Genomic DNA, 27,396 nt, shown 5'->3' with positions numbered 1-27,396 from the left:
TTCCTGTGCTTTTTGGCCATTCTAGGTTGGCAATTTCCACAGTACCCTATTTAGGATATGTAGGAGACAATAAGAAAACCAGGGGATCACTGGCATGCTGGCCCTCGAGTCCTGAGACCCCCCTAGGCAATCCACCTTCTCTTCCCCTTTCTTCAGAATCTTCCTACACGTGTTTGTTGTGTTATGCTCCACGTTTATAGTTGTTAATACAAAGAGCCAGGAAGAATGCGTTTACTCCATCTTTGTCAGAAATAGAAGTTGTGCCTTATTTTATTACAGTAATTTTAACACTTTACTCTTTAGTGTGAAAATCAGATAGGAAAACATCTTAACAACTTCTTTTTTGAAGGTACTGCACCATGTTTTATCTATATTTTTGCCTAGGAATATCAAAAAGAAATAGGAATGATTTCTACTGTTGCTTAAAAACACATTCAGTTCAGGTCTGAATACATTAACACATTCTGCAAATTTCTAAATAAAACCCTTTTTGTTTTTTCCTCCCTTATCTTATACATATATATACATATATGATTTACTATATACCAATTAGTTTCTAGAAACAGAAAGGCAAGTAAGATCTAGTCCTTGTTCTTGAGGACACTGCTCTCCATCAGAAAGAGAGAGCTGTACACAGGTAAATTAGAAATACAGTATGGCAAGTGTTATAACATAGGTATGAACAAATGGTCAAGGGAAAGAAGAACGGGGCATGACTAATACTTTCAGAGTGAGATGTCAAAAGATTCACAGTAGTGAAGATGGGTCCTGAAAAGTGGATGAAATGCAGTACAGGGCAAGGGCGAGAGACAGAACTAGCACAGAGTAAGATCTTTGGGGAAAGATGAAGGGTTAAGTACAGAACAAGATACTGCATAGAAAGCTAAGAAATTTATCCCCCTCTTTTCCTATTATCAATAAAGTTGTTAATTTCACACCACTGATGTGGATGTCAAGCTGTCCAACATTTCTAAATCTTAAGAATGATTTGCCCATACAATTATTTACTTCTCATGGCCCTTATTTTTAAATTATTTCTCTTCTCGCTATTATCTTCAGTGCGGGTTTGCTTCTTTCTCAAAACTTTCTGCTGGAAGTTGTCTCCTTTTAGCCCCATCCCTGGCATGAAAAAGTGAAGAGCCTCGAGAAAGGCAGCAGTGGGACTGGCAGAGTATGGGCCTCACACAGGCGTTAGCAACACGGGTGGAATGCTTAAAACAAGCCTTTTCGTAATTCCAGAAATTAACCAGAGGCCTATAAAAATCTGATGTACATTTATTCAAGACAAATAGATGAATTTCAATTAGAACAGTGAGCTCTGTACGTTTTTTACTTGCCTTATTCCCATGGCCCACTCCCCAGCTCTGAGGTGGCCTTGAAAACCAACAGCTTTCTAATTCTGGTGAAAACCAACAGCGTAGCAGCCACTGGAGGGGACACAGCAGGTTCAGAAGCTCACCAAAATCTGCATTCTTGTCATTATGGGAGTTGTCTGGCAGTTCTCTGAAAAACCCCATTCATGTTTCTTTGACCTGACTCATACCTAACTCCTATGCAAAAAGCCTTATAGCCTCAGGGGTGCTTGCTAAAAACAGTCAGCAGCAATTATCTAACATCACAGATTTCTGAGATAGCAGTAACAGCTGGAAAATAAGAAGCTAACCAAAAAAGTTAAAGGAGTCCCCAGGGGCCTTTGCAAAGACTTGACATATTCCTGGGGGTTGAGACAGCTGCATACATGCATAATGCTGCGTACATGCCAACAGACACCAGAAAAGGACTTAAGCTCTCACCTCTGGTTGACCTTGAAGCTCTGCACAGCAGGAAGTGAAGACTAAGGCAGAGCTGTAAAGTGCATGTTTGAACATTGGAGGTATGACCCAATCAGTATACGCACAGAGGCTCTCAGCAAAGGCTAGGAGACCATTGGTTCAAAGCATTTAAGTTCACTCATTAGCTGACCATTAAGCTAGCAAAGCAGAAATTTTAGTGACTTCACACAACAAAGAATACAGACTCTACACAATTAGAATTAGTTCAGTGAAGTCACAAGGGCAATAAAAACAGTAACAACAACAAACCTTAGGGAGATAGGGAGGTGATTTTCAGAGTTCACACATTAGTTCAGTCGCTCAGTCGTGTCCCACTCTTTGCAACCCCATGAACCGCAACACGCCAGGCCTCCCTGTCCATCACCAACTCCCGGAGTTCACCCAAACCCATGTCCATTGAGTCAGTGATGCCATCCAACTATCTCTTCCTCTGTCATCCCCTTCTCCTCCTGCTCTCAATCTTTCCCAGCATCAGGGTCTTTTCAAATGAGTCAGCTCTTCACATCAGGTGGCCAAAGTATTGGAGTTTCAGCTTCAACATCAGTCCTTCCAATGAACACCCAGGACTGATCTCCTTTAGGATGGACTGGTTGGATCTCCTTGCAATCCAAGGGACTCTCAAGAGTCTTCTCCAACACCACAGTTCAAAGGCATCAATTCTTCAGTGCTCAGCTTTCTTTATAGTCCAACTCTCACATCCATACATGACCACTGGAAAAACCATAGCCTTGACTAGACGGATCTTTGTTGACAAAGCAATGTCTTTGCTTTTTAATATGCTGTCTAGGTTGGTCATAACTTTCCTTCCAAGGAGTAAGCGTCTTTTAATTTCATGGCTGCAATCACCATCTGCAGTGATTTTAGAGCCCGGAAAAATAAAGTCAGCCACTGTTTCCACTGTTTCCCCATCTACTTGCCATGAAGTGATGGGACCGGATGCCATGATCTTAGTTTTCTGAATGTTGAGTTTTAAGCCAAGTTTTTCACTCTCCTCTTTCACTTTCATCAAGAGGCTCATTAGTTCCTCTTCACTTTCTGCTATAAGGGTGGTGTCATCTGCATTTCTGAAGTTATTGATTTCTTTCCCAGCAATCTTGATTCCAGCTTGTGCTTCTTTCAGGCCAGCATTTCTCATGATGTACTCTGCATATAAGTAAGCAGGGTAACAATATACAGCCTTGACGTACTTCTTTTCCTATTTGGAACCAGTCTGTTGTTCATGTCCAGTTCTAACTATTGCTTCCTGGCCTGCGTACAGGTTTCTCAAGAGGCAGGTCAGGTGGTCTGGTTTTCCCATCTCTTTCAGAATTTTCCACAGTTTATTGTGATCCACACAGTCAAAGGCTTTGGCATAGTCAATAAAGCAGAAATAGATGTTTTTCTGGAACTCTCTTTCTGGTTTGTCAATGATCCAGTGAATGTTGGCAATTTGATCTCTGGTTCCTGCCTTTTCTAAAACCAGCTTGAACGTCTGGAACTTCACAATTCACGTATTGCTGAAGCCTGACTTGGATAATTTTGAGCATTACTTTCCTAGCGTGTGAGATGAGTGCAATTATGTGGTAGTTTGAGTTTCTTTGGCATTGCCTTTCTTTGGGATTGGAATGAAAACTGACCTTTTCCAGTCCTGTGGCCACTGCTGAGTTTTCCAAATTTGCTGGCATATTGAGTGCAGCACTTTCACAGCATCATCTTTTAGGATTTGAAATAACTTAACTGGAATTCCATCACCTCCACTAGCTTTGTTCGTAGTGATGCTTCCTAAGGCCCACTTGACTTCACATTCCAGGATGTCTGGCTCTAGGTGAGTGATCACACCATCATGATTATCTGGGTCGTGAAGATCTTTTTTGTACAGTTCTTCTGTGTATTCTTGGCACCTCTTAATATCTTCTGCTTCTGTTAGGTCCCTACCATTTCTGTCCTTTATTGAGCCCATTTTTGCATGAAATGTTACCCTGGTATCTCTGATTTTCTTGAAGAGATCTCTAGTCTTTCCCATTCTGTTGTTTTCCTCTATTTCTTTGCATTGGTCGCTGAGGAAGGCTTTCTTATCTCTCCTTGCTATTCTTTGGAACTCTGCATTCAAATGAGTATATCTTTCTTTTTCTCCTTTGCTTTTGACTTCTCTTCTTTTCACAGCTATTTGTAAGGCTTCCTCAGACAGCCATTTTGCTTTTTTGCATTTCTTCTTCTTGGGGATGGTCTTGATTCCTGTCTCCTGTACAGTGTTACGAACCTCCGCCCATAGTTCATCGGGCACTCTGTCTATCAGATCTAGTCCCTTAAATCTATTTCTCATTTATATCATTTAAAATGGAAGAGATATAGGTATACCTTTTTGATATAGATACAGCATGCAAACAATAATCAAAAAGAGCAGAGTACCTAAACTAATAGAGAAATAGATTTCAAGATAAAAACTGTTACTAGAGACAAAAAGGACAGTTTGTAATGATAATAGAATCAATCTACCCAGTGAATGTTATCAGCGAGATACTGTCAAAGAGCTACTATTCCATACCTTTAAGAATCACTGTAATTGTGAATACAGATAACAAGTGTTGGTGAAAACATGGAGCAATTAGGACACTCACAGACCACTAGTAGGAATGTAAAGCTGTGCAGTCACTTTGGAAAAAAGTTGAGTTACTCAAAAGGTTAAATATAAAGTGACTATGTGAACCAGCAATTCCACTCCTAGGTATACACTCAAAAGAATTGAAAACATAGGTCCACACAAAAATCTGTATGCAAATATTCACAGCAGAATTATTTATAACAGTTAAAAACTAGGAACACCCTAAATGTCCATTAACAAATGGGTAAACAAAATGTGGTATATCCATACAATGGAATACTATTCAGCCATAAAAAGGGTTGAAATATTGACACATGCTACAGGACGGGTGAACCTTGAAAACATTATGCCAAGTAAAAGAAGCCAGATACAAAGGCCACTTATTACATGAATCTACTTATATGAAATGTCCAGAATAGAGAAATTCATAGAGACAGAATGTAGATTAACTGTTGCTAGGAGCTAGGGTGGAGAGGGAACAGGAACTGACTGCCAATAAGTCTAGGATTTCTTTTTCGAGGGGTGAAAATGTTCTGAAATTAGTGGTGATGGTTGCATAATTTTAAGAATGTCCAAGAAATTGTCAAATTGTACATTAAAAAGATGAATTTTATGGTATTTGAATATATCAACATAAAAAACATTTCAGAGACTTTGCCACTCTGACATTTAATTATCCCTAAATCCTACTAGTTTACTCTAAATCCTCAGCCACCCACATAAAAATAAGTTTTTTTTAATCATTACAATATAACTTCCAAACAAATTACATGTATTTAGAATGTATAGAAATTAATCATCTTTCCTATGCATTCATATTTGCAAAATGGTACAAAATGATTTCTAAGTTCAAATACTGTCTTCTCTGTCAACAGGCATTTTTCTATCTGTTCAGATAAAATCTACTAATCTTCGGCTATTTATTTTCTTTGAGATTTAATGCTACTTATCAATATAAATTTTATGTTAACAAACTACTCAAGTACTTATAGTTAAGAATATCCACTTGTGGATCTACTTTCAGACCCATTCATCTTTGTTACCATCTATGAGTTTCTTGTATTTTCATAAACAGTGAGTTGGGATTTATATGAAGGGAATAGCATTGCTGTTTCAAATGACAATGACAGCTTCCCCCAGACTTCGTGGTGGTTTAGACGGTAAAGCATCTACCTGCGATGCAGGAGACCCAGGTTCAATCCCTGGGTCAGGAAGATGCCCTGGAGAAGGAAAAGGCAATCCACTCCAGTATTCTCACCTGGGAAATTCCATGGACAGAGGAGCCTGGCAGGCTACAGTCCATAGGGTTGCAACACTCGGAGACAACTAAGCAACTAACACAATTAAACTTTGCTTCCCACCAGGCAAGAAAAGAAGGGGTTCCCTTGGCAATGGAAGAGCTGAGAGTGCTTTAAAGACTGTGCTTTTAAAGCACAGTTCTTGAATTCCTTCTGTTGCCCACAGAGAAGCACAGTCAATATTTGTCAGATAAATGTGGCAGATAATCACCAGTGGAATACCACTTTCTTTCAAATCCAAGAATTTTGCTCTGAATAATTCAGAAAGGACATCCCAAACACAGTCACACACCATTAGACCTAATATGTTGTGAAATATTTAGTTTAGCAATTTCATAGTGTATACTAAGGAACACTAGTTTCATGAGATGATCCACAAAAAAGTGCTGTAAGAAATGTATTAACCCAATGTTTTCGGAAACAGGATGGCCACGGAATCTTTTTTCTCCATAGCACATATTAAAATCCCAAAGAACTTGCAGCCTACCAACATCTTTTAGAAAACCTAACTTGGTCAAATAATCCATTTTACCAAATATGAAACTTCAGTTTCATCTGTGCTCACTGTCTCCCCAAATGTAATTAATTTTCCCAAGGTCACCCAGCTAGTCCCTAACTTCCAGTGCTCCTTTCTACACTGCCACACTCCCTCACCAGAGGGACCTTTTCTAAATGGCAATTTAATCAGACTGGACTTCCTAATAAACAGCAAGATCATTAGTCATTTAATGTTAGTTATGTTTGAAAGCTTTCCCACAAGAGGCTTGACCTGAAAGAGGTTAGTATTATATGTCTCTCCTTTCAAGTTGCTATTTCAAGGTTGGTTTTACCTGGAGTGAGAGGAAATTTCTGTCTATCTGGAACAGTTCCATCCTGAAGATATTTCAATATTTCTCACCACAACACCCTTTCTGTGCTCAGTATTTTTAGCTCATTGTTTTCTATTTTGGCAGCTGAGAAGGTGCAGTTTGTAATTTTACCTCCAGCTTCATATTTCTTCTTAAAAGTGAATACAATGTCCTGTTTATAATAATAAAATCACTAGTTGGCAGAACGACATTAAATGGAAAAAAAAAGGGGGGAAAGCAATTGGAAAATTTAGAGCAAGCAATTTTAAGTGCCAAGTTTTGCATTTGTAATGGTCCAGTGGAGGTCACTGGGCTTCCTTTTTATTGAGGGAATAGTAAAGAAATAGATATCTACAAATTCTGCTGTGAAAAACTATAGAAATCACCTCTACTTAAAGGAAGCTCATAGTTTTACTGAAAAGTGACATGATCCAAACTTCTACAATACTACTGAAGTATAAAAATCAGTTTAGCATGGTATTTTCCCCCTCCGATAATTTAGGTTTTCACTTTCTACTTTAATGGAGCTTTTAAGCTTTGGTTTCAGTTTAGCAACAAAGGAAGCAAAACAATGTGAATGAAATTGGAAATAATTGGAGCCAGTCTCAGAAATAACCTTGGGGTTTCTTGGGCTTCTGGTGCAACCCCCTTTAAGCAGTTTCCTTGGATATATTCTCCTCCTGATCCCCAAAGGCTTGCAGTATTGGCGTTGCTTTTTTTTTTTTCTTAACCTCAAATGCCCTGCTAAGGAGAGCTGCAGGTTAGGCCATGCAAGCACCAATTCTCCAGAGACTGAAGCCCAAGGTCCAGAAAAATGGTGCTCCCAATCAGAAGGGCCAGATTCCTCCTAGGAGTTCACACCAGCCTTCCTTCTTGAAAATTGCTAACCAACCATTTTTCTTTTCAAAATAAACACTATTTCTCTCAACTTCAGTTTGCAAAATATTACCCCAATTCCACTGGACTAAAAAACTGGAATTTTACTGACATAATTGGATTATGAGGTTTAAAGATTGATGGAACTTTTCTGTTCCAAATATAATTGTTCAAATACCAAACCTAAACGGGTATGTAGAAGTCCTTACATAGCTAGAGCCAGGGCAACATCGCAGGCTCCACGGCAGGGCGGCCCAGCAGAGGGGGTCAAGAAGCCATCAAAACCATAGGAGCTGTGAGCCCTGTTACAGTAGATCTGGGAGGCTTAAGGGAACACCTACCCTTTCTGCAGCCATAGCCTGCCACTAAACTGAAAACTACTTAGTCACTCTAGTTCTAGAAATGCCTGCTCATTTCTCAGATCTCAGCTCTAGCACCAATGACATTGGCAATTTGTTCATATGGATATTATAGGACTTGCCATTCTCTGCTATAATTTATCTGAGTATAAATCTGCCTTCCTGCGAACAGTAAAGTCATGAAGAACAAGGGCTGGGCCTTACTTGCCTTTGCATTTCCAGTGACTGATTTAGTATACTTGGCATATATTATATGTACATATATATTTTATATATTTATATATGTATATAAAATATATATATATATATAAAATATATGTAAACACAAGAGGCTTCCCTCATAGCTCAGTTGGTAAAGAGTGCGTGCAATGCAGGAGACCCGGGTTTGATTCCTGGGTCGGCAAGATCCCCTGGAGAAAGAAATGGCAAACCGCTCCAGTATTCTTGCCTGGAGAATCCCATTGACAGAGGAGCCTGGTGGGCTACAGTCCATGGAGTTGCAAGAGTCAGACACAATTTAGCGACTAAACCACCATAGAGAGAAGAAGAGAGGAAAAGAAAAAAAGTTTGATTTAGGAGTTTACAGAATATGTATTATTTATTCATAGCATGTTTCTTAGGGTATATTAGGATTCAGTCCTAGTTCTTTTGACTTTCCTAGAAAAATATTGGCAAAACCTCTTTGAGGGCACTGAACCTCTGAGCAGAAAAAATAAGAGTATTATAAATTCTTGTACCAAGTATCTCTCTTCCATTATAATTCCATATTTGACTATTGCTCCAAGACAGAGTTCCACAAGAACAGAAACCATCATCTACTTTTACTCATGTTGAATTTCTACAGCCTGTGGATGGTGTTCGATAAGTATTTGTTGATAGAAAAATGAAATAAATTTATTACAAGACCAATCAAAGAGAGGAAAAGGTAATCAGATCCAAACGCTTCAGCATACTAAGTACTTCTCTATTTTTTATTGTAAAAAAAGAAATTATTTACTGTGGCTACATAAACACATGAATTAACCCTGGCATACTCACAAGATATGTGGATCAGGTGGTAAATGAGGTGAACCTCAGGTGTTCCAGAACACAAAAGGCAATGATATTGGTACGTTTGTTGGTTCTTTTATTTTCAGCCAACTATGAACAGTGGGTAATTACACATGCCCAGTACCATGGATTTATGGTTTTAGCGAAGTTAATCCTTACAAAATAGGTACGTGGCTAAAAAAAGACTATTGCAAAGATCCAGATTGAAGATAATATTAAACTAATAATAGTAATACCATGAAAATAGCAAAGCTGACATTTTCTTCTGCTCGTAACATGAATTCATCATCAGCCACATTATGATTCCAAAACAATGACTGTCAATCATATGTTCCCTAGCAGATACTTAGAAAAAAAAAAATATACTTAATCTGTCCCTTCAAGTAAATATGATCTTTTACCAATGATTTTTTAAAAATTATTGCTTTTTGAAAGCAAAATAAAACAAGAAACTCAAGTTTTTAATATAAAATTCTAAAATTGGATGTTTTGAAATGTTTCATTATTATACAATTTGGGGACCTAAAATGACCTAATCTTATAAGCTACCAAACTGCTCATATCCATATACTTAAATTTTCTCACGTAATTTTATAACTAGTTTTTAAAGATGCCAACTGAACAATAATTGAAGATAATGAAACCATTTTTAAAAACTCTAAAAATGTAGCACCTTTCAATTTGTCCAAAAGAAAGGACTGACATGAAAGGTGGAAGTCTATTAGATGGATTTCAAAATGAATCTGAATATGATCAGTGAATAGGATTGAAAAATGATTTAGTGAGTTCAACTCATTTCTTCCTAAGATATGAGGCATCTTTTTCAGTTATGATAACCATTAAAACCAAAACTAAGTATCAAAATATAAAAAACTTACACTCAGACCTTTGTTGGAGAAGGCAATGGCACCCCACTCCAGTACTCTTGCCTGGAAAATCCCATGGACGGAGGAGCCTGGTAGGCTGCAGTCCATGGGGTCGCGAAGAGTCGGACACGACTGAGCGACTTGACTTTTACTTTTCACTTTCATGCACTGGAGAAGGAAATGGCAACCCACTCCAGTGTTCTTGCCTGGAGAATCCCAGGGACGGTGGAGACTGGTGGGCTGCCGTCTATGGGGTCGCACAGAGTCGGACACGACTGAAGCGACTTGGCAGCAGACCTTTGTATTTCCATATTGCAAGTTGCTCAAGCAAAATAAAAAATTAAAATATTCAATCACATTGCTTTCACCAAAAGATTAATGATAATATGAACATCTTTCTCTACCATTTTAAAGTAAAATAAAATACATTAAAATTTGTTTCATTCTTATTTTTCCACTTTTATGTATGTTAATAACACATAATAAATTAGTGATGTAGTATGTACACTTGTAATTTTAGAATAAAGGCACAGAAGTTACAGGAAATGCATGTCCAACAAAGTTTAGAGATTACCACTTTAGGCATGAGGAAGCAGGTGAAAGATTTTAAGCCAAAGGAGTAGAAACAAAAGAATAAGATTTGAATTTTAGAAAAAGAATTCTAGAGGATAATGGACAGGAAAAAAGCTCCTAGAAATTAAAGTGTTTTTTAAAAAAAAATGTGTTACTGACATAAAGAACAAACTTTTGGACTCAGTGGGAGAAGGCAAGGGTGGGATGATTTCAGAGAATAGCACTGAAACATGTATATTACCATATGTAAAACAGATGACCATTGCAAGTTCGATGCATGAAGCGGGGCACCCAAAGCTGGTGCTCTCGGACAATCCAGAGGGATAGGGTGGGAAGGGAGGTGGGAGGGGGGTTCGGATGGGGGGACACATGTATACCTGTAACAATTCATGTTGATGTATGGCAAAAACCATCCAATACTGTTAAGTAATTATCCTCCAAATTAAAATAAATAAATAAAAAATTTAAAAAAGATAGTGATAGGCAAAAATGATATTTACAAAAGTGAAAAAAAAAAAAATCCCTGTTACTATGCTAACAGCAGAGAGCATCCCACAGGCTCCCTGAATCTTTGGATCCTTTTGCAGGACACATAGGTATATTTTAACAGAAGCCTTCTGCAGAGCAAGACCTCCTAGTCTGTGGTCTAACTCGGAAGGTAACAGGGGCCAAAGAAAAAGGTAATGTGGGGCCATGAGAGGGGAATTGAGCAATACTGGCTGCGGGGACTATTGGCATGACTTATTATTTACCTGCACACTAGGAGTCAGGCTTGGAAAGATTGAGCACCTCTCTCTTCTGATATTTCCATTCATAATTTTAAAAAGTTATAAAGGTTATTTGTTTAAATAACTTGAATAATAGAGCAATTTATAAAATGAAAAGTAAAATACTGCCTCCATGCCTCCTACCACTTCACTGAGTCCATGCACAATAATCGCTGTCAGCAGTTTGACATGTTTCCTTCCAGGACTTTTTAAAAAATAGATAGATACTTTCATGTATACATGTATATTATACATATGCATTCACATAGTTTTTATATTATTTGACTATTAAAAACTAGGCTCATATTCTTACTGTTCTGAAACTTGCTTCTTTTACTTCGCAATAAGCCATTCTTTTAGGAAAGTCCACATGGGTCTAGCTTCTTTTTTACAGTGGCAGAGAATGCTAGCTTACTGGTATGACATAGGTTATGTAGCCATTCCTTTACTAGCGGACATCAGCAGTGTCACTTTTACAATAAGGTAGCAACAAACATTCAAGTACATGTGCCCTAATATACTTCCTTGAATAGCATGAATTGAAAGGGTAGGTACATTTAAAATGTCGATAGCTACGGAGGAATAGCTCTACTAACTTACACGTCAAACAACAAAATTCAGTCATCCATTCTATCTTTTTCTTATTAATTTTTTAATAGATTCCTAGATTTAGGAAAAGATCTCAGAAAACAAGTCCCTCCATTTATATATGAGAATATGAAGGTTCAGAGAGAGTAATAAGATTATGGCCTCAGGATCCCAAAATCCTTGACAAGATAACTGACCAGAAGCAGTTCTATGAACAATCGTTACTGCTGAAAGCCAAGAAAGCAACTTGAGTTAACTGACTGCAAATATAATGTGTGTTCCATCTGAGTCACTAACAAGTAGGAAAGGGAACCATCAACTCCTTTTCCTTGCCTACCCTTGGCAAGAAAAGGAAAAAAAAAAAAAAAAAAAAGAAGAAGTAAATTCCTAAAAGATACAAAAGCAAGAGGGAGCCAGAAAGGAGGATTCTCAAACTAGGTGGAGTAATGGGCACCATAAGCTTAAGGTATCATAAGTTCAGCTGCATGAAGTGAGCAAGCATGGTGGTGGAAAAGACTCTGACACGGGATGACCTTAGCAAAAAACCTTCCACAGCCTCAGTGGGTTGTATGAAAAGTTTCTTGGTTCTAAATATCTCCATGTGGCATCCAAAATGAATGCCAGCACTGAAACCAAATTCTGAAGAGAAATATCAGAAAAGAACTAACATCCCACAATGAAGAAACATCTTCAAAGAAGATGTTGTTAAAAAAAATACCACAAAAGTACTTTCCAACAAATTCCAGACCTAAAAGTAAAGCTTTAAAATGAAGCTCCAAGCACAGAAGTCTTGAATCCTTTGCTCTGTGCCTGAAGAGGCCCATTTAAAGGAGGGCACTTCTAACAAGATAACACTGTCTTTACTGGACCAGACCTATGGGGCTTAGCAATGAGAAAAGAAGGTGGCAACTGTACCTGTTGAAATTAGAATGGTCTAGAAGAAGAGTCAGCACACATTTTCAATAAAGGGCTAGACAGCAAATATCTTAGGCTTTGCAGGCCGTATGGCCTCTGTTGCAACTATTCAACCCTGCTATTGTATTGCAAAAAAACAGCCAAAGACAATATATAATCAAATAAGCATGGCTAAGTTTCAGCACAACTTTATGAATGCTAAAATTTGAATTTTATATAATTTTCATAAAAAATTATTGTTTCAATTTTTTTCAACCATGAAAAATATAAAAACCATTCTTAGCTCACAAGTGCATGCAAGTGTGCTCAGTCACGTCTGACTCTTTGCAACTCCATGGGCTGTAGCTTAACAAGATCCTCTGTCCATGGGATTTCCCAGGCAAGAATACTGGAGTGGGTTACCATTTCCTTCTCTAGGGGATCTTCCCAACCCAGGGACGGAACCCATGTCTCTGGCGTCTCCTGCACTGGCAGGTGGATTGTTTACCACTGAGCCACCTAGGAAGCCTTCTTAGCTCACAGGCTGTGAGTAAACAGGCAATAGGCTAGGTTTAGCTCACAAGGCATGACTGGTCAACCTCTGGTACACAGCACTTGAGTTTCAATTGTACGGAACTTGAGCGTTGGTGGAAAGATGGCAACATCTGAGGCCAGCTCCTCAGAAAGTTAAGTCAGAAGACAAAAAGGTAGAAAATGTGTTGTTTTTTAAAGGGTTTCAGATATTTACCTTAAATCTCTTCTCCTGCTGAATTCCTCTGGTGGAATTGTCCAAGGCAGGCCCTGAGGGAGGCATTCTAAAACTTCTGAAGAGAAATCAGAGAAATCCACACCATATTCTGTAAGTATCCCTTCTGTTTCAGGCTCAATTTCACCAGCCTGTCCAAGACTCTTCGCCAGCTGCCTGTGTACGGGACAGACAGGAAAGACTGTGTTAGTAATGGAACGTGGGCAACCTGTCTCCTCTCTTAAGGTTGTCTTTCGAACTCTCCTGCCCCTCCCCCAGCAGAAACACCATCACCAGTGAATGAACAGGGGGCCAAGCTGAAGAGTTTAGGATACTCTTGTCTTGTTAATGCCATGATTACAGTGTACTGTTACCTTTCCTCAGGAATGCTGACCCACGGAGAAGGGCCAGACAACCCTCTGTGGGACGCCTGCAGTTGTTCTTCGTGGAGAAGTGAAAGCTTTTGTCAATTACTTCTCTTGTAAACACCTTTAGAGACAATTCTGATCAACCCAGTTTGCTGTTAAATCACTAGTTTCACACTGATTATACCTTATGTCATGCTCACTAAATCAGATCTGATGTTTTCATTTATTTCACAACTACTAATTTTTGCCTTAATGGTTTAAGACGTTTTGTCTGAACACAAAAGCTATATATATTCACTTTAGAGAAGTTATTAATAGAAAAGATAGAAATATACCAAGAAGAAAACTGAAGTTATCTTTAATCCAGTCACCCAGCAAATGATCATTCACATTTTAGGGTCCTGGTCTATTAAAAATAAGACTGTATTGAACAGGACAGTCCTGTCACTATGAGTAGGGTTCCATCTTTCGAGGGCTGATCTTACTCTTTATCTGTGGGTCATCTACACATACATCAAAACTGATAACTCTCCATTCTTGTAACTACTGGCATGCCACATACAGCCAAGTCTAAAGTAAGTGGTGAATGCTGATAGTTAATAGGAAATACGAAATGAGTCTTAAATCAGCTGCCTTTGTTGAGAGTGTTGAGGAGACCAGAGTTGGCTACCTCCTCCACTGCATAGGTCTATTCATCCACCAGGGTGACCCAGGAATCTACCTTTAGTAATTCCTGCAAGGAGTTTAGCTCTGGCGTTAGAGCCTTCTCTGGGACCACTTGATTTCTTTGAAGAAGATTCTGTTTCCTTATATAAGGGTAGATGCCTGGCTACTAGAGTTCATAGGTACACAGTGGTATAGGAGGACTGGGGACGTGGTTGCCTTATATGCAGACTTTTAACAAATTTTCGGCCTCAATCCTGGAACATGGCAGTGGTGGTAGAACGGTTGGCCCCATTTCTCATATGCCAGCCAAGAGAGAGCAGCCCACTGCTGATACATACACCTGCCCACCAGCACAGGCTTGAGGCAGCCTGTGGGCATTTCACACACAATGGTGGCTCAGACCAGTGCCTCTTCTCAAAGGTAGGTGGTGATTTCCCACAAATCACATCAAAAAGATAGCAAAAATACATGGGAAAAAAAAATGAAAGAAAGCTATCTGGTAGATCCACAAATATATGAAAATTAAACAACCCATGGGTTAATGAAGAAATAAAAAGAGAATTAGAAAATATTTTGAACTGAATGAAATACAATATATCAATATTTGTGAGATGCAGCTAAAGCAGTGCTTTGAGGAAAACTTATAGCATTAAATGCTCATATTAGAAAAGAAGAAATGTGTCAGTGAACTAAACTTCTATCCTAAAAAACTGAAAAAAGAAAAGCAAATTAGATCCCAGGTAAGCAGAAGGAAGGACATAATAAAGAAATAAAAATCAATGACTAGAAAATTAATAAATAATAATGAAAACCAATAAAATCAAAAGCTGATTCTTTGAAAAGAAAATAAAATAGGTAAGTTTCTGGTGAGGCTGATCAAGAAAAATAAGGAATAAGTTTTCATTATTATAGATCTTTTGAGCATTAAAATAATAATAAGGGAATTATAAATGACTTTAGGCCAATAAATCCAATAACTTGGATGAAATGGATAAATTCCATGAAAGACACACACTGCCTAAGACTAGTCAAGGAGATACCAACACGATATATCCCTTCATCTACTAATACCAACACTATATATCCCTTCATCTACTAAAGAAACCAAATTCATAGTTTAAAATATTTCCACAAAGACAAAATGCAGGCCCAAATGGTTTCACTGGAGAATGCTACCAAGTCTTTACGAAAGAGTTAATACTAATTTCACACAAACTCTTTCAGAATATAGAATAGGACGGAACACTTCCTAACTAGTTTTATGAAGTCAGCATTACTCTGATACCAAAATGAGACAAAAGATTCATGAGATCAATATCCCTCATGAAATACAGACTTAAAATTCTTATGAAATATTAGCAAACAGAGTTCAGCAATATATAAAAGGGCCAAATAATTCAAGATCTGTCCAACATTCAAAAATTTACTCTATTTAATTACTCAGCTAGCAAACAATGAAAAAACACATACAATCATCTCAACAGAATAAAAAAAAATTTTGACAAAATTCAACATATATTTATGATCAAAACACTCAGCAAATGAGTAATGAACAGGAACATCTTCAATTTAACAGAGAAAGTCTAAATGGTTTCCTCAAGATCAGGAAGAAAACAAGTCCACTCTCTTTGGTTCAGTTGGTACTGTTCACCAATAGTACCAAACATGGTATCAGAAGTCCCAGGGAGAACCATAAGGCAAGAAAATGAAGAAAAGGAATGCAAATTAGAAAGACTTCCACACTGCATGTATGTGGGCCAAAGGAGTATAATTCCCATCACAGAAATGAGCAGCCTCCTACTTAGACTCTGCTTCAGCTCAAGGCTTTGAATGTGAAGAGAGTGACACAAAGACAAGGGTGCTTAGGACCCACTCGTGGTGGCTACAGGGCTGCCAGTGAAAGCCGTGGTGGCAGCAGTGCCCAGTGGCGATGCCATCCTGCAAGTGGTAAGAAGCGCTGCCATCGTGGCCAAACGAATGCTGATAAAAGACAACGGCTAGACCTTGCTCTTGGCTTTCCAGGTTGGCCTTTGTTCCTTCCCATAACTTTCTCAGGACGTTCAAGACTCTCACTGTTACTATGAACCCTTCAATATCCCTCTAATAAATTCCTTTTTCAACCACAGTTGTTTTCTCCTATTTTGCAACCAAGGATCCAGATAGTTAAAAACTCAGGTCTCACTAATTTTCAAAATGACAACATTATTATCTGCATATTATCCTCATTCACTAGAATGAAGTTCCTGTTGAGGATCTGGGAAATCTGTTGTCAACGCCTTTTAAGTTTAAAGGACATTTTGGAGACTGACTGGTATTTTGAAAATCAAGTGGGACATGAGTTACGTCCAACCCACTTAAAGAATTAATTATTCTCACAGGTTCCTAAGGTTCTGTTCTCTACACCCATTTCCTAATACGAACATGTTTGTCTGGTTCTTGGTGTAAGCATGAGAAACTAAGCATGAAAAGAAATTTTTTGGAAAGATACCAAAAGCTCACAGAAACAGTGAGAGACGTGGAAAACCTGAAAAGAGGATAGAAACAAAAGAATTATGTGCTCAACCTCTAAAGTCTTAATTTCAGGCTAAGATGGAAACTCAATGACTTCCTATGTATATCAAAAAAGTTTTCTGAGTCTATTGCAGCTTCCAGGCTAAGACAGCAAATAAACAAAAATCAAAGGGTGATAAATCACTACCATCATTAAATTCAGAGTCTCACCAAGTCTCTTACATGAAAAGTAGGAATACTTATCAGAAAGAGTAAGCCTCAAGAGAATCAAACCATATATATTTATCTATATATGTATATATAGATATATATTATATGATATATATATTTCATATATATATATATATACACACACACACACATGAAATACAAGATTAAGAAATACAAGATACAGGAAGATGCAGAAAGGTCTGAGTACCTTGGATGCCTAGTTCCAACTGACCTTTCATTGTCACGAATCCTAAGTGGACTCTGGTAGTATATCCATTCTAAGGGATGGTCTCTGAAAAGACAGTGGAGCAGAAACTTCCTCCCTGCAGGTAGAACTTGAAGCAATACATCCATGGGCTACTTTGGCTGAAGAAAGATGGCCTGATGGGCAGTGGCTACAAGTTTAGCCAGATGGATAGGGACCTGAAAGAAGAAAGATTGGAGGACTGGTGACAAAGACATCTGAGGGACAGACATGGAGAAATGGGCCTAGAGTATAGCTATTTGTGTTCCATGAGACTGCTCAGCATAAGACTCTCACTGTGGGGACAAGATGATCTACCTTGAAAATGTCAACCAACCCCCTTCCCCAGGCACTGCAGTGTTTGCTCAACTGGCATCAGAACAAAGTACCTGGTAGCAGGAAATGAGCTCCACACATGAGCTTCCTCTCACCAACGACAACCAGGCCATTACACTTAGAGGATGCCAGTTTTCCAGCAGCAGCAACCAACTCTGAGCCTCCAATACAGAACCATGGCAGGAGGACCCACCAACCTGGTGAAGGCAGATGAAGTTTGCTGAGCTCTTCTCTGATGGAGAGGCAGTAATCTTTCTCCATTAAAAGAAACACTAATTCTGGGTTGGGCTTGACTGTCTTCATTTGTTCTACCCACCCTGCTTATATAAGCATCATAATCCATAGATTTATCGAATACTGTTCAAGCTTATTATGTTATCTCATTCAATATTTTGTAGTCAACAATTTCTGCCTCAACTAAGACCAGACACAGCGAAAAAATATTTTCTAAAAAAACTATTTGCAATTCAAGTCAGCTGAGAGATGATTCAGAAATAAGGATTCAAAGGTAGCAAGTAATGATGTAAAGAAGATAATCATACATTGAGACACATGAAATTACCAATATATTTGACCATGTTTTACCTAGAAAACACAATTTCACATGATTCTCCCCATAGTATTAAAAACCATGTAAAATAATTAACCATACATATAATCCAACAGCATACACAGTTTCTGGGAGTAGCATAAACAACAAAGCAGGTCATATAGCATTTATTAGAGAATATGAAAAGAAACACATTCTGACACGTGGTAAGTCTCAGTTTTTGTGAGGCCGCCTTAAAATACAGTGGCCATCCTATTCCTACTTGGTGAGGTTGCAGTGGTCAAAACTGATTATCTTATGCTTGTATTGGAGGGCTTAAATGCCTGAACAGAAGGCATTTTGTAATATCCAACTTTAAAAATATAACACTAAAATCTAAGAACTCATTAAAGATGGGGTGGGAGGCAGGAAGAGGAGCCATTCCAGGTGTTCTATTAAAAAAATACTTCATGTAAAAAGGAAGAAAGAGGCAAGAGAAATGGGAGAAGAATAAAACATAGTTTACATGCATGCAGACACATAAATTACTAACGACCAGAGATGCTAGCAAGAACTCAAAAAAAATTTCATGAAAATATCACCACTAAAGAACAGCTCAAAGTAAAGATCCAAGTGCATAAGAAATAAATTTCACAAAAGGAAATAAAAACTAGTGTGATTTCTAGTTTTCTAACTATGTCTAGGAAATAGGAAATAAGTAGAAAGGAAAAATAAAATTAATGAAGAACTGACACTATTTGAAAAAATAAGACTCATAGAGAAAAGTCTGAAAGAAGTGGGGGAAAAATGAAATTAGAAAGTATTATGCAAAGAGTGTGAAAAGATTATAGGGAAAACAGATATGAAAGGCAGATGAAGGAGAACAAATTTTGGCATGACTTATACTCCTGAAGGACGGAACTACATATATGAAACAGAAAGCATTTTCAAAACTATCATAAGACCATTTCTCTGAAATCAAAGAAATTTTACAGACACGGTATACCATGTCTCAGGAAAAACTAATACAGAAAATTATCACTGAAGTTTGTGGACTTAAAGATGAAGTTTTGGGGGGTTTTTTAACACGCAAGAACTCAGGGAATATAATTCTCACAAACCCTTTCTGAAAGACTACTAAGTGAAAACAATAGTCTACCAAGAGAGGGAGAAATTTTCCAAAAGAAGACTAGTGCTAACATTTTTGCATTGTGCCTTATGTTTGGATGAAAACAAATGTTTTGTAAATGTTTGCCAAGTCATCTGCACTGACTTTTCCATCTGTATCATGCACACATATGTTATTTCTATGTATTTCAACATAGTTTCTTGTTTTGTACTTATTCTGCTCTGAGTATTTTCCTATGCTCTATCTTTATGGATACGTATATAAGCACAATTATGACGGTGGCCACGAACTGGGTGAAAATCTGCTAAAGAAACCATTGCAAAAACAAAGCAAAGTTGCATAAAAAATACTAGAAAGTATTATACGTTGTGCCATTCTGGGTAAGAAGCTGTTTAATACAAAATCATTAGACTCCTGGTTGTCAAATTAAGTTTTAAAAAATAACAATATATAATGTTACTGTATTATATTAATAAATGTAACATTAATAAAATAAAAAAAGACTAGTGCTGAGTGCTGGATCCACTTCCACTGGGGTGAGAAGGTGAAAGGAAAGAACAAAAGTAAGCAGGTGATGATGGACCTAGTATTTGTCAGAACAAGTCACTGCAATCATCGGCCCTTTGCTGACATTTAAAGAAAAAAACACTTTATCTTTCACCTCATTTAATTTTATTCTTGCTTTGTGTTCTGGCAATTTTTTTTTCACCAGGCTCTATTCTAAGTCCAAAGAATCTTGAATTGTTCATTGAAATTGGAACATGGCTTATAAAGACGAAATTATATTTTGATTAGGGCCTCCAACTGCGATCAATGACTCCAAGTTTCTATTAGTAGTAATTAATATTTATTTTTATTAAGTTCCAGAAAACGTTTCTCAAGTGCCATATTTAAATAATTTATTACGGATATTCACTTGAGATATATGTGATAGCAGCATAGACTAAACAGCTTGCAGCAGATAAAAATCTAACAGGTCACCATTAAACTTAGATGCATTCAGAACTTAGATGCCCCAGAAAGAATCATATGCTGCCTACTTATAAATTCGGCTGTCACTCTAAAATCCATAATGTCTTAGGATCTAAACAAAAGCAGAATCTAGTAGAGAATCGACTTATACACTGTATATTTTCCTCTTACAGAAGGATCTGTTTTATATTTTTATTTTGGTTGTAAATTTTATTTTATATGAATACTGAAAGTAACTTTCATCTGTTAGAGCTCAACTATTACAACTTTCTAAGTAATTTCTGTCTTTCATTCACTGTCTGCAAAAATGGAAACAGTTGCTTTAGGACAATATGACTCAATGTTACATCAAAATGTCTGGCCCATTCTCTTAAAAACCAACTTTATTGTTGTTGTTCAAGTAAAGAGATACCTGGCTGCTGCTGCTACTGCTAAGTCGCTTCAGTCGTGTCCGACTCTGTGTGACCCCATAGGCGGCAGCCCACCAGGCTCCCCCGTCCCTGGGATTCTCCAGGCAAGAACACTGGAGTGGGTTGCCATTTCCTAGATACCTGGAGTAACAGGCAAATTTGGCCTTGGTGTACCAAATGAAGCAGGGCAAAGGGTAACAGAGTTTTCCCAAGAGAACTCGTTGGTCATAGCAAACACCCTCTTCCAACAACACAGAGAGATGACTCTACAAATGGATATCACCAGATGGTCAATACCGAAATCAGACTGATTATATTCTTTGCAGCCGAAGAGGGAGAAGCTCTATACAGTCAGCAAAAACAAGACCAGGAGCTGACTGTGGCTCAGATCATGAACGCCTTAGTGCAAAATACAGATTTAGATTGAGAAAGTAGAGAAAACCACCAGGCAACTCAAGTATGACCTAAATCAAACACCTTACAATGATACAGTGGAAGTGACAAATAGAGACAAGGGATTAGATCTGATAGAGTGTCTGAAGAACTATGGATGGAGGTTCGTGACACTGTGCAGGAGGGGGTGATCAAACCATTCCCAAGAAAAAGAAATGCAAAAAGGCAAAATGGTTGCCTGAGGAGGCCTTATAAAGGGCTAAGAAAAGAAGAGAAGTAAAAGGCAAGAAGAAAAGGAAAGATATACCCATACGAATGCAGAGTTCCAAAGAATAGTATGGAGAAATAAAGTCTTCCAAAGCGAACATGGAAAGAAATAGAGGAAAATAATAGAATGGGAAAGACTAGAGATCTCTTCAAGAAAATTAGAGACACCAAGGGAACATTTCATACACAGATGGGCACAATAAAGGACAGAAATGGGATGGACCTAACAGAAGCAGAAGATATTAAGAAGAGGTGGCAAGAATACACAGAAGAACTGTACAGAAAAGATCTTAATGCCCCAAATAACCACAATGGTGTGATCACACACCTAGAACCAGACATCCTGGAATGCGAAGTCAAGTGGGCCTTAGGAAGCATCACTGTGAACAAAGCTAGTGGAGGTAATGGAATTCCAACTAAGCTATTTCTAATCCTAACAGATGATGCTGTTAAAGTGCTACACTTAGTATGCCAGCAAATTTGGAAAACTCAGCAGTGGCCACAGGACTGGAAAAGGTCAGTTTTCATTCCAATTCCAGAAAAGGGCAATGCCAAAGAATGTTCAAACTACTGCACAATTGCACTCATTTCACATGCTAGCAAAGTAATGCTCAAAATTCTCTATGCTGGGCTTCAACAGTACATGAACCGAGAACTTCCAGATGTCAAGCTGTATTTAGAAAAGGAGAGATCAAATTGCCAACGTCTGTTGGATCATCGAAAATTGCTAGCAAGAGAATTCCAGAAAAACATCTGCTTCATTGACTATGCTAAAGCCTTTGACTATGTGGATCACACCAAACTATGGAAGATACTGAAAGAGATGGGAATACCAGACTACCTTACCCCCTCCTGAGAAACCTGTATGCAGGTCAAGAAGCAACAGTTAATACCAGACATGGAACAACTGACTGGTTCCAAATTGGGAAAGGAGCACATCAAAGCTGTATATTGTTACCCTGCTTATTTAACTTCTATGCAGAGTACATCATGTGAAATGCCGGTCTGGAGGAGCCACAAGCTGGAATCAAGATTGCCAGGAGAAGTATCAGTAACCTCAGATATGCAGATGAGACCACCCTTATGGCAGAAAGTGAAGAGGAACTAAAGAGCCTCTTGATGGAAGTGAAAGAGGAGAGTCAAAAAGTTGATTTAAAACTCAACATTCAAAAAAACAAAGATTATGGCATCCAGTTCCATCACTTCATGGCAAATAGATGGGGAAACAATGGAAACAGTGAGAGACCTTTATTTTCTTGGGCTCCAAAATCACTGCAGATGGTGATTGCAGCCATGAAATTAAAAGACGCTTGCTCCTTGGAAGTAAAGCTATGACCAACATAGACAGCATATTAAAAAGCAGAGACATTACTTTGCCAACAAAGGTTCATATACCCAAAGCTATGATTTTTTCCAGTAGTCATGTATGGATGTGAGCACTGGACTATAAAGAAGGTTGAGTGCTGCTTTTGAACTGTGGTGCTGGAGAAGATTCTTCCAAGTCCCTTGGACTACAAAGAGATCAAACCCATCAATCCTAAAGGAAATTAATGCTGAATATTCATTGGAAGGACTGATGCTGAACCTGAACCTAGAATACTTCGGCCACCTGATGCAAAGAACTGACACCTTAGAAAAGACCCTGATGCTGGGAAAGATTGAAGGCGGGAGGAAAAGGGGACGACAGAGGATGAGATGGTTGGATGGCACCCCTGACTCAATGGACATGAGTTTGAGTAAACTCCGGGAGTTGGTGATGGACAGGGAGGCCTGGTGTGCTGCAGTCCATGGGGTCACAAAGAGTTGGACACAACTGAGCAACTGAACAACAAATCCATGACATACTGACATGGTACTGCTGGTTCTAGAGCATAAGAGGGCTATACAGCTCCTTCCTTAAGCAATGTATCTCTATCTTAAAGGCACTTCCTTTATGACTTCCATGTTGAACTAGGCCCACAAAACAAAACAAGCTCATTCACCTTCACAGAATATAGCAGCAAGGCCATGGAGCTATTCCTCCCCCAGAGCAGATCTCTCTCCTCAGAACTATTACTCTCCTTTGGTTCTATTTCCTTTCTGGAACATGCCTCTTTCCAGCTGTCTAACAATGCTTTAGGTACATCTCTTATTTATTAATAGATGAGGAGAATCATCCTAGAGGGAATACACATTTCTTTGTTTCTGTATCTTACACTGAGACTCTGCTCATCTTAAGAGCCCAGTAAAAGATGGTTGAATGAATAAATAAACAAATTAATGCTCTTGAGCCTGGAAAAAATGTATTCTATTCCTACTTGAAACTCCAAAGGAAAAGAAGAAAACTGAAGATGGTAAAATACAACCAAATAAAACTCAAAGACATGGACCTAAGTAAACAACTGAGTCCTTTGATAACCAGCTGCCACATTAGCAAAGTTACTAATATTAACATATCAAAGAATCAAGAACAAGAAAAAAAATGCCTGCTACTATTTCTTTCACTCAAAATTGACCTGACATTACTTACTTATGTGGAAAATATCACTTCTTTAATTATGAGTTGCCAGTTCAAGAAGACTTGAAAAAGAAATATTTTAGGGATTTGAATGAAAGAAACAAATCTGTTTACCAATGATATGATTACCTACAGAAAAAAATCCAAAGGAAATTATATCCAAAGTATTAAAATTAATAAGGGGATTTAGCAATGAGGCTGGATAAAGGATTAATAAACAAAAATTAATTAAAAATTTAAAAATTAATTATAACTTTATACACGAGCACCAAAAAGCTAAAAAATGCAATTTAAGTGCCTGCTTTTCAGAAGTCAACATTAACAACATGAACAGACAATTCACAAACCAAGGAAAAGGTATTTTCCATATTATTAACTGCTAAAAGGTTACTTTCTGGGTTTTTCTTTAACTCCAGAAAATCAAATGACAAACAGGCCAATTTAAAAAGAAAGCTAAAATGAGTGGGTAAAATTTTAAGAAAAGAGAATTACAAAGTCTCAAAAATATCACCCCAAGTATATTAAATAGTATATTTATAAGGGAAAATAATAAAAGTTAGGCATCCTGGCAGATAGCTCCTTAGTCAAGTGATCAAGGTTAACAACAGCAGTATACATACTGATATCATGTACCCACTGATATGCTGCACTTCATTTTGTGGTATCCTTCTCAATAATGCTTAAGCTCAATCCAGCCATGAGAAAACATTAGACAAACACAAACTGAGAAACATTCTACAAAACTCCTGACCAGTACTCTTCAAAATTGTCAAAACAGAAGACAAGGCTGAGAAATGGTCACAAACTACAGTGACATGACAACTGCAAAGTAGAATCCTGGACCAGATTCTCAAACAGAAAAAGGGGTTAGTAGAAAAACTGGTAAGATCTGAATAAATTCTATACTTTATGTAATAGTATTGTACCAGGGTTAATTTCTTACTTTTGACAAATATTCTATGATAAGATGTTCACATAAGGAAAAGCTAGGTAAAGAATATAGGAACTCTCTACCATTTTTGCAATTTCTGTAAATCTAAAATATCTAAACAAAAAATTAACTGTGGAAAAAATATGAGTAAAGACACAAAGATAGTCTCTAAGAGAGGAAACATAATGACTATAAATATATGAAAAGATGCTCAATCTCATTAGTAATTTGTTGTCATTTGTTCAGTTGCTAAGTCAAGTCCTACTCTTTACTGCTAGATAAATAAATTATATTTCTGCAAATAGAAATATTATGAATTAAAATGAATGAAATATATGAATGCATCTTGGAAACATAATGTTAAAAGAAAAAAGGCAAGTCACAGAAGAATATGTGTAGCCTTGTATTTTTTATAAGGTTCAGAAACAAGCAAAACTAACACTTTTAGGGATATAAATATGAGCAAATTATAAGGAAAAGCATATGTCTGAGACAATGGTTACCTCTTGGGAAAACATTGGGGTTAGGATAGAGAGGAATACACAGGGAGCTTCAACACTATTGTGACAGATTCCTTAATCTGGGTGGTGAGTTCAAAGGTTGGTTTAAATACCAGAACTCAAAAATCACATAAATGTTACATGTATTCTTTTAACTGTGAAACATATTTTGCAATTGATGTTAATAAATATTTTAAAAATAATAATTTAGACAAATATATACCAAACCCTTAATAGTGATTATTTCAGGGGATGAAATTCTGGAAAATTTTCACTTTCTATAGTATATATTTTAAATAATATTAAGTATATAGCATATATGCACTGGAAAAAATTAAAATTTTCTAAAAATTTTGCTACTGCAATAACAAATAGATGTGAGAAAGCTTTCCTAGTTAGAATAATTTAAATGATCACTACCTCAATTTTTCTCATTCACCAGAGTTCTTCCACACATACTGCTCCCATTCACAATCCATGATATGACAACTGGGTCCTACTATAAAATTAATCAGGACAGAGCTGAAACATTTCTAGCTCCTTACAGTTGGGAGCTATGTGTACATGTAAACATTCTATACAAATCAGCATTTTTAGGGTTCACTGTTCTGGGTACTGTGCCATTAAAACCTTACTGAAGGAAAAGACCAGCTACAGGCAGGAGAAATTAAGACAAGTCCCACAAATTGGCCCCTGGGCCTTAAAGAAAACTGGAAAGGTAATAGTTAACACTGGCGTTGCAAGCCATTCATCCTCCTTTTCCATCACAACTTCTCATCAAGTTTTAGCCTTAAAACTCGGCTGCACACAGCAAGGCAGCCCTGCCCTCTTGCAGTGATTGTCACTATCATTATCGCCCTCACACGCCTTCACGCATACTGGCCCATGTTGGAAACTCCATGCAAACATATACAATGGTATCCAATCCCTGAGAACCTGCAAGTAGAAAACAATAAACATGGCCACATCTAGGGCTCAGAACTTCAGCAACAAGACACAGTGAAAACAGAGAGTGGCAGATACTTGGGCTGTATTATTTTAGGTATTATTTTCTAAAATCAAGAGAAAAGAACACATCATTTCCCCTTTTCTGGCTCAGTATTATGATGCCGCAAAAGTCAGTAAGTAAGGAATTGGGGATTTTAGAAAAAGCTCGGGCGGATCAGTGATGACAAAATGCGGAAGAGAAGCAAGGCTCAACAACGTTTGATTTTAGGGAAGGCCCAGAAGATTGACACTGAAGAGTTTAACGTCAATGTGAAGGGAGCAAAGAGGAGGGAGCAAAGAGGAGGCTGAAAGCATTTAAGGGGTAAAGGAGAAGGCTGATGGTAGCTGAGGTTCTCTAATACTTTAATATTTTCAAGAAGATTGTGGATGAAGCCGACAACCGTGGAAGAAGTGTTAATGATTGCACATGGTGCAAGGAGGGAATGATTCGGAAGCAAAGCCTGCATCAGGACTACTCTCTTCCACTCCTTTTACTTTTGCTCGGTTTGGACCAAGATGCTCTCAGTGTTGCTTACATAGCTTTTTCCAAAGTGGGTCCTCAGAAGCCACGAGGTAGAGCCCAACAGTCACACAGAAAGAGCTCCCTCCTCAGCCTAATTTGCTTCATGTCCACCAGCCAAGACAGAGTCACTCCTCATGAAAAGGTCTTACAAAGTCTGAGTTTGGTAATACAAGTTTTCAGGATTACGTAACACAGCCTCTTCCTCAGGAGAGTCTTCAGACAACGAACATCCTCTTGAAAAGGTGAAATACTCTGCACAGGGGGAAGGACTGGATGGAGCTATTTTTCAATTTACTAATCTTATAGGCTATGCTTCCATGAAACAAACCAATGTATCCTGTTTGTTTTTTTCTACCAACCTAGTTATTGTTTCATCTTCCTAAATACACGTTAATGTAATGTCCACCTCCTAAATTCGTATCTACCGCGTAAGAAATTTTGCATCTATCAAACCTGAATAGAAGAGTAAAAGTATTTGCTTCTGTCAGTCAACAAATGTATCTGATGGTCTGATTACTGAAATCTTATGGGTACAAAGGCAAGAGTTGAAGAAGATACCAGAACAGACCCCCTTCCCCATCAACCACTTCCCTCCCCACCACACGCGTCGTCAATCAGAACTCCCCTTCCCCTCCTTTCACCTCAC

At 37.9% G+C, this 27,396-nt stretch overlaps 1 protein-coding gene across 13 annotated transcripts in view; it reads right to left on the bottom strand.

Annotated features, from left to right (window-relative positions):
* DIS3L2 (DIS3 like 3'-5' exoribonuclease 2) overlaps positions 1-27,396 on the bottom strand; it is a 392,221-nt gene that overhangs the window by 179,027 nt on the left and 185,798 nt on the right. For 9 of the 13 annotated variants that reach the window (XM_055573741.1, XM_055573738.1, XM_055573742.1 and 6 more), the window contains one exon: positions 13,281-13,454. In XM_055573741.1, coding sequence (XP_055429716.1) covers positions 13,281-13,454 — 174 coding nt within the window. Of the gene's footprint in view, positions 1-8,413; positions 10,033-13,280; positions 13,455-17,280; positions 17,456-27,396 lie in introns of those variants that run through there. The other 4 variants (XM_055573746.1, XR_008712208.1, XM_055573749.1 and 1 more) reach the window with 4 other exon arrangements.

Source organism: Bubalus kerabau, chromosome 3 (genome assembly GCF_029407905.1).
Source record: "Bubalus kerabau isolate K-KA32 ecotype Philippines breed swamp buffalo chromosome 3, PCC_UOA_SB_1v2, whole genome shotgun sequence".
Taxonomy (NCBI): domain Eukaryota; kingdom Metazoa; phylum Chordata; class Mammalia; order Artiodactyla; family Bovidae; genus Bubalus; species Bubalus kerabau.
Note: the sequence above shows the minus strand (reverse complement) of the source record. Positions and strands in the feature narration are given on the sequence as shown.